The 12,591-nt window shown below is 44.8% G+C and overlaps 1 protein-coding gene across 2 annotated transcripts; it reads right to left on the bottom strand.

The window, feature by feature from the left end:
• Positions 1–10,306: 10,306 nt before the first annotated feature.
• LOC125966274 (janus kinase and microtubule-interacting protein 3-like) lies at positions 10,307–11,530 on the bottom strand. Of its 2 annotated transcripts, XM_049716865.2 has the most exons (4): positions 11,479–11,530; positions 11,189–11,422; positions 10,984–11,109; positions 10,307–10,614 (listed from the first exon to the last, which is right to left on the bottom strand). In XM_049716865.2, the coding sequence occupies exons 1-3, from the start codon at positions 11,494–11,496 to the stop codon at positions 10,993–10,995; spliced, it is 369 nt and encodes a 122-aa protein (XP_049572822.2). In that variant the 5' UTR covers positions 11,497–11,530; the 3' UTR covers positions 10,307–10,614; positions 10,984–10,992. The 2 variants fall into 2 exon arrangements, with proteins under 2 accessions (XP_049572822.2, XP_049572824.2); XM_049716867.2 differs by having other exon boundaries at positions 10,307–11,109.
• Between the last annotated feature and the right edge of the window lie 1,061 nt (positions 11,531–12,591).

The raw sequence follows: 12,591 nt of genomic DNA, 5'->3' as shown, positions 1-12,591 counted from the left end.
AGCTTCCTCCTCTTTGACCGCTTATGCTCATACAGAGAAAGAAAGAATAGATGCCCATATGACAGCAAAACATGTCATTGTCAGATTATTAGAATTTTTTTTAGATTATTAGAAGTCCTGTCCATCCAAGAAGTATGACAATGCTGTTTGTATGCCCAAATTACAAATGACTAGAGCTCAAATTGTGTTACACTGAAGTTAATATATGCAAATCAAGTGGTAAAGGAATGCAACTTGCTTCTAGAAGATAAATAAATAAAATTAGAATGTGCTGTCCTCGTGTGCATGGGAGGGACCAGCTCATGATCGACCACAGGAAATGGCCAGCCTGTGACGAATCATTGGTGCTGGAAACTACCTTTTGCATGTGAGAGCTGTGCATGTGTGTGCGTATATGTTAAAATGATGAACATTGGCTAAAGTTTTAGTATAAAAAAAAAATTGCTAGACTGTGGTCTATCCAATTTGCACCGCAGAACAGAAATGATTTTGAAAGATAAAAATGAGAGGAAAAAGAGAGAAATCTGTTTGCAAGCAGAAACTAATCCACACTAGTGCATGTTAAGTGTCGAGCCCACATGAGAAATTCGAAGAAAAAAAATGACAGAACATGCTTTCAGGAATTGGAAGAAGCTAAATTGTGAATTTAAGATTTTGCAATGCTACATTTAATAGGAATAATTGATTGGTTGTGTTATAAGATTATACAAAATTCTAAATGCAAGCTAAATCTGAGAGATTGAGTTCTTCACATTTAAAAACAAAGAAAAAATTCAGATTAATTTGCCAGTTGGTTGTTATAGTTAAGTTTTTTTGAATTGGTGGATTGTTCTACCAGGAAACCTGAGTTGAAAATGATATATGAATGTTGTGTGGTGAGCTTGGATGAATTGGGACCAATGTGATAGAAAGACTCCTTTTTGGAGACTGCGTGTGAGATGCAAATGAACATTGATGAATGATAGCCTGAATGAAAAGAAATTACAGGTTGAATGGTTGAAGTTGTTGGCGACTACTATGGAAAATTAGTAGAGCGACTTTGATGAAAGAATGATTTTGAGCAGGTTGAATGTTAGAAAGAAACACGTAGCTTTTGGATTGATAATTAACTAGAGAAAAAAACTGGAGAACCAGTAACACATGTAGAAGATGTGTGAACTGAGAAATTGAGAAGCATTTTGGAAAGAAAGTCAAATTAAATGATGATGGAATCGTATGTAGTAAAGAACACATTCTCCCAAAAAGTTTGTCAAGGTGTGAGGCATGGGCGTTGCCAAGCCTCAGAAGGGGGGGAGTGAGTAGGACAGATAGTGGAAGATAGTAATAATACAACACTTTATGACAATGAATTTTCGAATACATTTGGTGTTATATTGTGGTAAATTTTTTGTTCTTGTGTAGATAGGTTAGCAACACGAGAGATTTAGAGGTTCAAAAGAAAGACAGTTAAAAGAAAACATTTTTGATTTGGACAATTGCAGGCTAACAGGAACATGAGAACGATAAGAACTACGAGGTGGGATCCAATTTCATTGGGGAGATTGAGAATTCACAGCACCATACTCTAAGTCACATTTTTGAGCAAGCAGGACAATAACATGTGAGAGGTCAAGACATACAGATCAGGGCTTGATGTGGAAAGCAGACCTCGATGAGTTGATTTTCAATAATGATACTGAAGACAACATACTGTCCGATTAAATTGGAACTATAGATAAAATGTAGCTCAAAAATAGGATGAGTTGCAGGATTTACGATATAAAAACGAGACCGCTGTTATTAGGAGAATTTGAAGTTTGGTAAATAAATGTTACCAGCAAATTGATGGAAGCAGCTACATTTGGAGATAGTCTTACAAGTTTGACGTCCCAGCCTGTCATTCTCAGTGTCAGAGTCCCTGAAACCCAATCCAAGACTTCGCCTGCAGCCGTGAACAACCACAAAATGGTGCCTGGCTCTGAAGCACCTTTGACCTTTGGCGAAGGACAAGAAAAGACTGCTGTTGTGCTTGGAGGAGGACAAGTACACTCCGGAGGACAGACAACATCCTCGGGGACGAGAAAAGACAGTGAAAAGTGGAGGAACTCGCAATGATGAAAATTGACTCATTTGAACAATGGACTCATTCAAGAGTGATGGATGGGGTCGCTCTGAAGCAACAGCCAAAGAACACCAACGTGAGAGGGTGAAGTGCGGCAAAAAGAAATGGACTTGGAGTGTCCGACAACCAAATCGCACTCCTTGGCGTTTCCAAATTTGGTGGAGCTTGGTTCAAAGTGGAAGGGAGGTTCATTGTGCACTGAGTTTGACAGAACTGAGGAGATTTGATAAATAAATAAATAAAAATTTGAAAAATACGTAGGGCTACAGATTATAATCAGAGATTGAACGGATTTGGATAAAACAAATAGGCTAAAACGGTAGGAAACAAGAGCAAGATCTTATATTTTGGCTCATCAAGCTTAAGACGTAGAGGTCGAGTTATATAAATTTTAGAACAGGACATTTGGCAGTCAGGAGGAAGCTAGGTTGCTCAATGTACCTACTCAATACAATAGTAAGTTTTTTTTTTTGCACCACAGTGGAGATTGGATGGTCAGAAAGTTAGGTACGTTCAATTTTTGACATTCACACAATCATGCATAGGAGCCACACGGCGACAGTTAACAAGACAATGACTGCAATAGGGGCCACCTACGACTGCACCGACATGGAAAAGTAGAAGTGAGAGAGAAGAGTATGGGATTATATGCTAAAACGTCTGCTATACAGTTACCAATAGGAGGTTCTATCAAGAGAAGCTACATGAGAGATGGATTAGAATCTCTTTGTCTGCGTGGGTGTGTGCGTGTGTGTGTGTGTGTGTGTGTGTGTGTGTGTGTGTGTGTGTGTGTGTGTGTGTGTGTGTGTGTGTGTGTGTGTGTGTGTGTGTTCACACCCTGTGTGGGTGCGAGCGTGTGAGGAGAAAGAAGGCATGGGTAAGACAATCTCTTTTAAATCAGGAGGCAATAAATGAGAACGCCCCTGTCATAAATAGTTTTTGGTTAAAGGGAATCATTAGGAAGTGTTCAAACTCTTCCCGCAAACATTCCTATTTGCCAGTTAAATGGGCACTACAATTGACTACGAGAGTTGCAAACAACAGATGAAGAGCAGTCCTTGGCAGATTATATGATCAGGACGCTCAAACTGTGTCAAAGACAAATTTACTGCCGCTTGATCTTTCCTCCTCACAGGTCGACAACCCCATCAATCCAGGAGACTGGGTCTACATCGAGGTCATCAAAGGAAGGAACTGGGCCAGCCACGACGGTAGGGACCATTCCAAGTCTTGCTGACTACACATGTTGCCCCCAAGGTTGCAGGACCCACAAATGCATTAACGACGACTGCTCTCCAGGAGGAAACTGGATGGGAGCTTTGGACATCACCGCTGTGTGCCAGGATGAGAGAGCCGTTTTCAAGGTGTAAGGGCTCTACTACCAACATGGCTGCACCATCGGACGGGACCTACTTCATCCAGAAGTTCAGAGGCACTGCCTCACCTGCATCCTATGAGTGCACGTGCCTGTTCAGTACGGATCATGGTTTTGTGGTCACAGGAGTTGTCCGATGCTGCCTGCCAACTGGACACGAGTGTGTGCGCCGGTGTGTGTGACAGACCTCACCTACAGACTAGAACATCATCAGCTGACGAAAACACGGGCACATATACAACTTCTTAGACGTGACAGATGTGATAATGATAATGAGACGTGGATTGCATAGATGCTGTTCTGTTGAGCATGTTTTACAGAAACTTGATGATTTGACCATCGAAAATGCTTCACAAGTGATGGATACAATGATGTACTGTTTCTGTGTTTTTCTTTTTATTTTTTATTGATAGCATTCTGGTCGCCTGTGGCAACAGGGCCGTGTAAGAATTTTCCTGCTAATAACATCTGGCCGGCAGGTTTTTCGCTTACACAATAAGTTTGATCTTGGGGTATTGAGGTAATGCCTCATCTTCACTGGAAAGTGTTGCTATCATTGTTTGTTGTTTTTATTTTTCCTATTCTTCTTTCTTCATTATACATATATATGTGTTTTTTTTTTTCTTACTTGTCTTTGTTGTTTGGGGTAGCATAATCATATGATAAAACAGGAGGGAGATGTTAGGGTTTTCCAGGTTATCTTTATCATAGGATTATGTTGGAATGTAACCTGTAATAATTAAACTTGCCTGTCCTGTCTTAACAAAAGTAGTAGAACAAAGTGCTAAGATCTTTTGAACTGATTGACCAGCTGCAGAGGAAGCAATCAAAGTTGTTCTGTTTCCCACAACATCGTAAAACACCCCCTGCTCTGATCTTACCAGAGGCCGGGGGTTCACCAAACCTGTCCACTCTCACCCCCACTCTGTTCCTCCTAATAAATATGCCCTTGCAGGAAGGAGACTTTTCAGACTTCATTCGATAATCGCTGTTCAGACAGCGACGAATGGACTCTCCACCTGCAGGTGTCTAAAAGAACTTGCTTGTCTCCTGTTTGGTTCTTGCAAAATAAGTTGGAGTGAGCAAATCTCTAACAGTGTTGTTCATTGCGGCATGGTGTTGTTCATTGCGGCATGGTGTTGTTCAGTGCGGGATGGTGTTGTTCAGTGCGGCATGGTGTTGTTCAGTGCGGCATGGTGTTGTTCAGTGCGGCATGGTGTTGTTCAGTGCGGCATGGTGTTGTTCAGTGCGGCATAATGTTGTTCAGTGCGGCATGGTGTTGTTCAGTGCGGGATGGTGTTGTTCAGTGCGGGATGGTGTTGTTCAGTGCAGCATAATGTTTTTCAGTGCGGCATGTTGTTGTTCAGTGCGGCATAATGTTGTTCAGTGCGGCATAATGTTGTTCAGTGCGGCATAATGTTGTTCAGTGCGGCATGGTGTTGTTTAGTGCGGGATGGTGTTGTTCAGTGCGGCATGGTGTTGTTCAGTGCGGCATGGTGTTGTTCAGTGCGGCATGGTGTTGTTCAGTGCGGCATGGTGTTGTTCAGTGCGGCATGGTGTTGTTCAGTGGGGCATGGTGTTGTTCAGTGCGTCATAGTGTTGTTTAGTGCGGGATGGTGTTGTTCAGTGCGGCATGGTGTTTTTCAGTGCGGCATGGTGTTGTTCAGTGCGGAATGGTGTTGTTCAGTGCGGCATGGTGTTGTTCAGTGCGGGATGGTGTTGTTCAGTGCGGCATGGTGTTGTTTAGTGCGGCATGGTGTTGTTCAGTGCGGGATGGTGTTGTTTAGTGTGGGATGGTGTTGTTCAGTGCGGCATGGTGTTGTTCAGTGCGGCATGGTGTTGTTCAGTGCGGCATGGTGTTGTTCAGTGCGGCATGGTGTTGTTCAGTGCGGCATAATGTTGTTCAGTGTGGCATAATGTTGTTCAGTGCGGCATGGTGTTGTTCAGTGCGGGATGGTTTTGTTCAGTGCAGGATGGTGTTGTTCAGTGCGGCATGGTGTTGTTCAATGCGGCATGGTGTTGTTCAGTGCGGGATAGTGTTGTTTAGTGCGGCATGGTGTTTTTCAGTGCGGCATAATGTTGTTCAGTGCGGCATGGTGTTGTTCAGTGCGGCATGGTGTTGTTCAGTGCGGCATAATGTTCTTCAATGCGGCATAATGTTGTTCAGTGCGGCATAATGTTGTTCAGTGCGGGATGGTGTTGTTCAGTGCAGGATGGTGTTGTTCAGTGCGGTATGGTGTTGTTCAGTGCGGGATGGTGTTGTTCAGTGCGGCATGGTGTTGTTCAGTGCGGCATGGTGTTGTTCAGTGCGGCATGGTGTTGTTCAGTGCAGCATGGTGTCGTTCAGTGCGGCATGGTGTTGTTCAGTGCGGCATGGTGTTGTTCATTGCGGGATGGTGTTGTTCAGTGCGGCATGGTGTTGTTCAGTGCGGCATGGTGTTGTTCAGTGCGGCATGGTGTTGTTCAGTGCGGCATAATGTTGTTCAGTGCGGCATGGTGTTGTTCAGTGCGGCATGGTGTTGTTCAGTGCGGCATGGTGTTGTTCAGTGCGGCATGGTGTTGTTCAGTGCGGCATGGTGTTGTTCAATGCGGCATGGTGTTGTTCAGTGCGGGATGGTGTTGTTCAATGCGGCATGGTGTTGTTCAGTGCGGCATGGTGTTGTTCAGTGCGGCATGGTGTTGTTCAGTGCGGCATGGTGTTGTTCAGTGCGGCATGGTGTTGTTCAGTGCGGCATGGTGTTGTTCAGTGCGGCATGGTGTTGTTCAGTGCGGCATGGTGTAGTTCAGTGCGGCATGGTGTTGTTCAGTGCGGGATGATGTTGTTCAGTGCGGGATGGTGTTGTTCAGTGCGGCATGGTGTTGTTCAGTGCGGCATGGTGTTGTTCAGTGCGGCATGGTGTTGTTCAGTGCGGCATGGTGTTGTTCAGTGCGGCATGGTGTTGTTCAGTGCGGCATGGTGTTGTTCAGTGCGGCATGGTGTTGTTCAGTGCGGGATGGTGTTCAGTGTGGGATGGTGTTGTTCAGTGCGGGATGGTGTTGTTCAGTGCGGCATGGTGTTGTTCAGTGCGGCATAATGTTGTTCAGTGCGGCATGGTGTTGTTCAGTGCGGCATGGTGTTGTTCAGTGCGGCATGGTGTTGTTCAGTGCGGCATGGTGTTGTTCAGTGCGGCATGGTGTTGTTCAGTGCGGCATGGTGTTGTTCGGTGCGGCATGGTGTTGTTCAGTGCGGCATGGTGTTGTTCAGTGCGGCATGGTGTTGTTCAGTGCGGCATGGTGTTTTTCAGTGCGGCATGGTGTTGTTCAGTGCGGCATGGTGTTGTTCAGTGCGGTATCGTGTTGTTCAGTGCGGTATCGTGTTGTTCAGTGCGGTATCGTGTTGTTCAGTGCGGTATCGTTGTGTTATTGGTATTGTGTTGTGTTGTTCGTAATGTGTTGTGTTGTTTGTATTGTGTTGTTGGTATTGTGTTGTGTTGTTCGTATTTTGTTGTGTTGTTCATATTGTGTTGAGTTGTTCATATTGTGTTGAGTTGTTCGTATTGTGTTGTGTTGTTCGTATTGTGTTGCCTCTAACACTTAGCTTCTAACACTTAGCCTCTAGCACCTAGAAGGTAAATAAATAGGAAGGAAGGACTCACCGGTGACGTCGTCGCCCACGTCCAAGCGTTGTACTTTGTATTTTCATCCTTCTGACAGTGGAAAACATATAGCCAACAAACACCGTGGAACCTAAACGAATGAAAGAAAACTATCATTTGGCCACAACCAACATCCACAGATACAACACAATGTGACGTGCGGGGTTGAGGTTAAAGGTTGAGTGAAGGGCCCTCGTTTTAAACTACTTTTTTGAAAAGGAGTGGGAACAAGTAAGACGTATTTAATTTATTTATTGGGAAGTAGTAAGACTTATTAAATTTATTTAATCTACTTTTATTCCCAGGCAAAATTTGATGTGCTGCAATTCCAAATTTCAAAAGTGAATGAAGGAATGAAATCTTTTAAATTATGATTTTGTATAAATACTAGGCATAAACACAAAATCTACGGCACAAAATGGGCAGACTTTACTTGTTTGAAAAGGACTGGTTACAAGACAGACTTTTTTAATTTATTTAATGGGAAGAAGACACTATTTAGTTTAATTGATCTATTTTTGTTCCCTGGCAAAATTCGATTTGCTGCAATTCCAAATTTCCAAAGTGAATGAAGGAATGAAGTCGTTTAAATTATGATTTTGTATAAATACTAGGCATAGACACAAAATCTACGGCACAAAACGGGCAGACTTTACTTGTTTGAAGAGGACTGGTTACAAGACAGACTTTTCTGATTTATTTAATGGGAAGAAGACTTATTTAGTTTATTTAATTTATTTTTGTTGCCTGGCAAAATTGGATTTGCTGAAATTGTATTTTGCCAAATCTTGACTTCAGACCTGATAGGAAGTATTAAACGCTCAGTTAAATCGATACAAGTTGGTAATAAGAGCGAGTAATGTTGGTTGAAGCGATGAATGAAGGTTAAAAGCAATTTAAATTATGACTTTGTATAAATACTAGATATTAACAGAACATCTACTGCGCAAAATGGGCAGAGTTTACTTGTTTGAGAAGGAGTGGCTTATTTAAGTCTAAGATTTATTTAATCTGTTTGTTCCCAGGCAAAATTGGATGTGATGCAATTCCAAATTTCACCACATGATGGTGCCAAATTTTGACTTCATAGGACATATTCAACACTTAGCTTGTTATTATGTTCAAGGTAATCAGATTTGTTTATTATTCTAATGGCCTTTTCAAAACTATTCTGGATTACTACTTTGGATCTATTCTACATTACTTGGCAACAACATACTCTGTAACAGATTAGGCAGTATAATCACATATGTTAACTTGAGAGTGCCCACACTCAATCTACTTAACGTGATGTGTTAAATCAATTACTGTTAGACATTATTATTCTGATAATCTACCAAATCTTTGAATTGAAGAATTTGTGATTTAATTAATAGCTTGTTGTTATGTTCAGGGTAATCAGACTTGTATATAATTCTAATGGCCTTCTTTTGAAAACTATTCTGAATTACAACTTTGGATCTTATATTACTTTGCAACAATATACTCGGTGACAGATTAGGCAGTATAATCACATATGTTAACTTCAGTGCCCACACTGTATTTATTTATGGTTATTTGTTAAATCAAGTACTGTTAGACATGAAATAGGAAGTGTTTAACATAAATGTTATGGCTACTCACCATTGTAGCTCGCTCCTGGTCAATGATACGAGCCTCTTCTTGCAGTGGAAAACTTGCAGCCAACAAACACCGTGGAACCTAAAGGAATGAAATTAAACATTAACATTTCGCCTGGACCAATATTCACACGTACAACGCAACGCGGCTACACTTCTGCTAGCGCCTCAGCTACACGTTGCTATTACAAACGTAAATCTCTTTAAACACAATGAGTGCTACTTACCGTGTACGCTGTAGACGGTCCAGTTGCAAGCAGAAAATAAAGATATTTCTGTTGATATTCGTCGTTGCTCAGTGGCTCACGGCCATCGCGCCAACAGATTTGAATTTTGGTGGAAGTTCAGCCAATTACGTCATATCCGCGGCACATGACTGCGACGTAATACCCGCTTATCTGAAACGGCAGTTAAAAGTAGAGTTACATCAAGTTTTCTTTTTTAATCAACGCAATCATTTACAACCGTTGACCAGAAAGAATCGTCGAAATTTGACGTTCCCCCCAAACGCCACACTCACTCGCTTTTCAGGGCAACAAAAGTACTTATTTTTAAAAACGATTAGTTGTACTTACCGTGTACGCTCTGGACGGTCCAGTTGCAAGCAGAAAATAAAAATATTTCTCTTGTTAGTCGTATGTTACCATCCGCTGTGTCTTTGTCAACATCACCATTTTCCTACTTCCTGTTGCGAGCCACGCGCACGGATTTAAATTCTGGCGGAAGTTCCGCCCATTGGCGTAGTTTTCGCGTATAGCAAATCCGATTGGTTGGGAAGTGGGCGCGGTTATGCAGCCGAGGGGTCCTGTGATCGGTGGGATGTAAAGTAGGCGTCGACGTCACGTCCGCATCACGTGACCACGACGTGGCAGACGTCATATAGCAACCGCTGTTTTGTTTAGTAGACTTACAGTTGTTATGCATTGACATAATGGCGCACACTCCAAATAGATTTAAATTAATTAAATAATTCTTCTGCCCACTCCCTTTTAAACAAGTTAACTCTCCCCGCGGATTTGAATTCCGGCGGAAGTTCTGCCCATCACGTGACGTCTGTCACGTGACCACACGCGGCAGATGTCATATAGCAACCGCTGTTTTGTTTAGTAGATTTACAGTTGTTATGCGTTGACATAATGGCGCACTGGTTAGCATGTCCACCTCTTAAGCATGATGTTGCGGGTTCGACGCCTGATCAATGTTAGCATGGAGTGAGCTGAAGTGCATGGCGCTGAAGATTTGAATCTTTGAAATGCGCTGAGGTCTGACGTATCAGGCAGAATGGTTTGCCATCACGTTCAACAAAAAATAGAAACTTTCCCACTCTGATAAAAACGTCCTGTGTTCATCTACATATTTTCGTTTTGCTGTGCATCTTTTCCCTGCCATTTCGAGAGCCCAATTGACACTAATAGTTTACTGGAATGTGTTTGCCCATCCTACTTTGTGGAATTTCACCACATGCGCTTTTGACGAAAATACTAAATTGAACTCAAGTGAAGCCAACACGCACCCCCCCCCCCCCCCCACACACACACACACACACAAATGTTGATATGAACATAAAAGAGCCGCATGCGGTTCGGGAGTTGCGGCTTGGCCAAACCTGTACTATACAACTTTATTTGTGTAAAATTTTCACAACAGCTGTCACACAAACAAAGCGGGAAAAAACGAAGACGTGCGTGTTCCGCCCACGCTGGATTTATTTGCACCTTTGAAAAGACACCGTATTGCCGCAGATGTGGCAAAGAGTACTTTTGGGCATCTGAGACGGAAGGATGTCCAAAGCATCACGTCACCTGCTCTGGTAGGAATGGTGGTGGGACGTTGAGGTCAACCGCTTTGGGGTTGGCTGAATCTTTGGTCGCAGGATGCCACACACTTGAAGACAGAAGCAGAAAAGCAGAGCTAAATGCAAAATGTACTCACCGGTGACTCCAATTTTTTCCCCCCCTGAAGAAATGGATGGACGGGTGGCCCCGGCTGGCCGGTGGGACTCTTGTTATTCTGACCCTGTTTAGTGCGCGTTTGGGGCAACAACCATTTTTTGTGGCGCTCTCTTCTGGTTCAAGAGTGCCCTGCATGTGAATTTGCCTTTCCTGCCTTCTGATTGGATGAGCGCCGGTGTGACGCGGTGCCTCTGTCACCGTGGCGGGGGGTATACGTCGGCATCGGAGCGTCTGCCAACGTCTGAGACCGGCTGGCAGTGTATCGGAGGTGTCGAGTGCGGTGCCGCTGGAGCTCACTCACCAGCTGGTGTTAGGGCCACAGAATGAAGGCCAAGGAGAAGACTAGAAAGAGAAATAGAAACTTCTCCTCCAATTGTTTGATTTGTCTCTTCTGAGCTTCGATGAATTCTTTCAGCTCTTTGTTCCTCTAGGACGGACAAATGGAAAGTAGCCTTCAAAAGCCAGTAAGCGTGCAAGTAAGTGCCGGGCTGGCTTTGGGCCCTTACCTGTTGCGCGCTGTGCAGCAGATCCATTCTCTCTTGGAGGATGCAAGCGTCGCGCTCCCTCAACTCCCACATCAGGGCTCGCTTCCATTGGTCCACGGCGCTCCTAAGCTCTTGTCTCTGATCCGCCGTCAGCACGTCATTCACGCCAGCGTGGCTGGCTTTTTCGCCGTCCGTGGCGGGGCAGTCCCGCTGCGGTAGCGCCTCGTACAACATGGCCTCCAGCTCCATGATCCTCTGGGCCGCAATCCTCGTCCATCAGTGGTCCGGCGGGAGATTTGAGGGCGGCTTACCTTATGAGCCTGGTCCATGGAACGCTTCCTGAAGTCCAACTCTTCATCCAGGTAGCCCTTCTGGTTGCAGAACATATCCTAGCACAGCTCAAGGTCAGAATTGTTGGGGCACATTGCCCCGAGTTCCCCTTGGCTGATGTCGCGTGTCTGTCTACCTTCTCACTTTCAATGTCCAACATCTTCTGTTGAAGTGCTGACTTGGTCACTTTGATGTATTCTAACCACTGAGGAAAGGCTGCTGTCACATAAGCAGAATGCGAGAGCGTGCGTGGACGTGCGCGTTACCTTCTCGGCTAGGGTGGGAAGGGTCCTGGCGTGAATCACGACCACCTGCTCCTCGTTGGTGAGATTCTGCAGGAGCCCAAAGGCACAGCGTCAACAAGGTTCTTTCAGCGCAAAGCCTTCCAAAAGTCACATTTGAGCCGCCGAGTCTCGTGGAGTGCGAACATAAGGAGTTCGACATACACTTACGGCGTTATCGCCCAGGATGTCCAGCTTCTTCATCAGATCACTGATGACGATGTCCTGGGGAAAGGCGCAAGGAGCAATGTAAGGTGTTCTGGGACCTCAGGTTAAGGTTAGGGTTGCGAGGGACGCCTTACGTACGCTCACGCCGTCGGCCTCGCAGTAGATCTGCAAAGGGCTGAGGCCGTCTGGGAAACGGACTTGCAGAAACTTCAAGACGGGGGAGCGCCACTCCCTCTCCTGAAAGGCAGAGGCATGCATCCGTCCGTCCGTCCGTCCGTCCGTCCGTCCGTCCGTCCGTCCGTCCGTCCGTCACATCTCTGGCCTCAACACGCTTGTGCGAGTCTTCCCACCTCCAGCTCCAGGATGCGGAACTCAAGCAGTTCGTTTTGGTCTCGGATATCCTGGATGTGCTCTTTCAGACGCGCTTCTTCCGCCTCCATCCGCCTGACCTGAAAAGACAGTCAGACCTCATCTGCGGGGCTTCCGGACGGGTGTGACGCCAAGCGACTCCGCCCAGCGCCTTTCTTTCCGTCACCTTTTCGGCCAACTGCTGATTGCTCTGACGCAGCAGCTGCTTCTCCTCCACCCACTTGACATTCTAGAAGAGACAAACGCGTGGACAGCTTTGGAATGTTGTGTCATTTT

This window comes from Syngnathus scovelli, unplaced genomic scaffold, assembly GCF_024217435.2.
Source record: "Syngnathus scovelli strain Florida unplaced genomic scaffold, RoL_Ssco_1.2 HiC_scaffold_33, whole genome shotgun sequence".
Lineage (NCBI taxonomy): Eukaryota > Metazoa > Chordata > Actinopteri > Syngnathiformes > Syngnathidae > Syngnathus > Syngnathus scovelli.
Note: the sequence above shows the minus strand (reverse complement) of the source record. Positions and strands in the feature narration are given on the sequence as shown.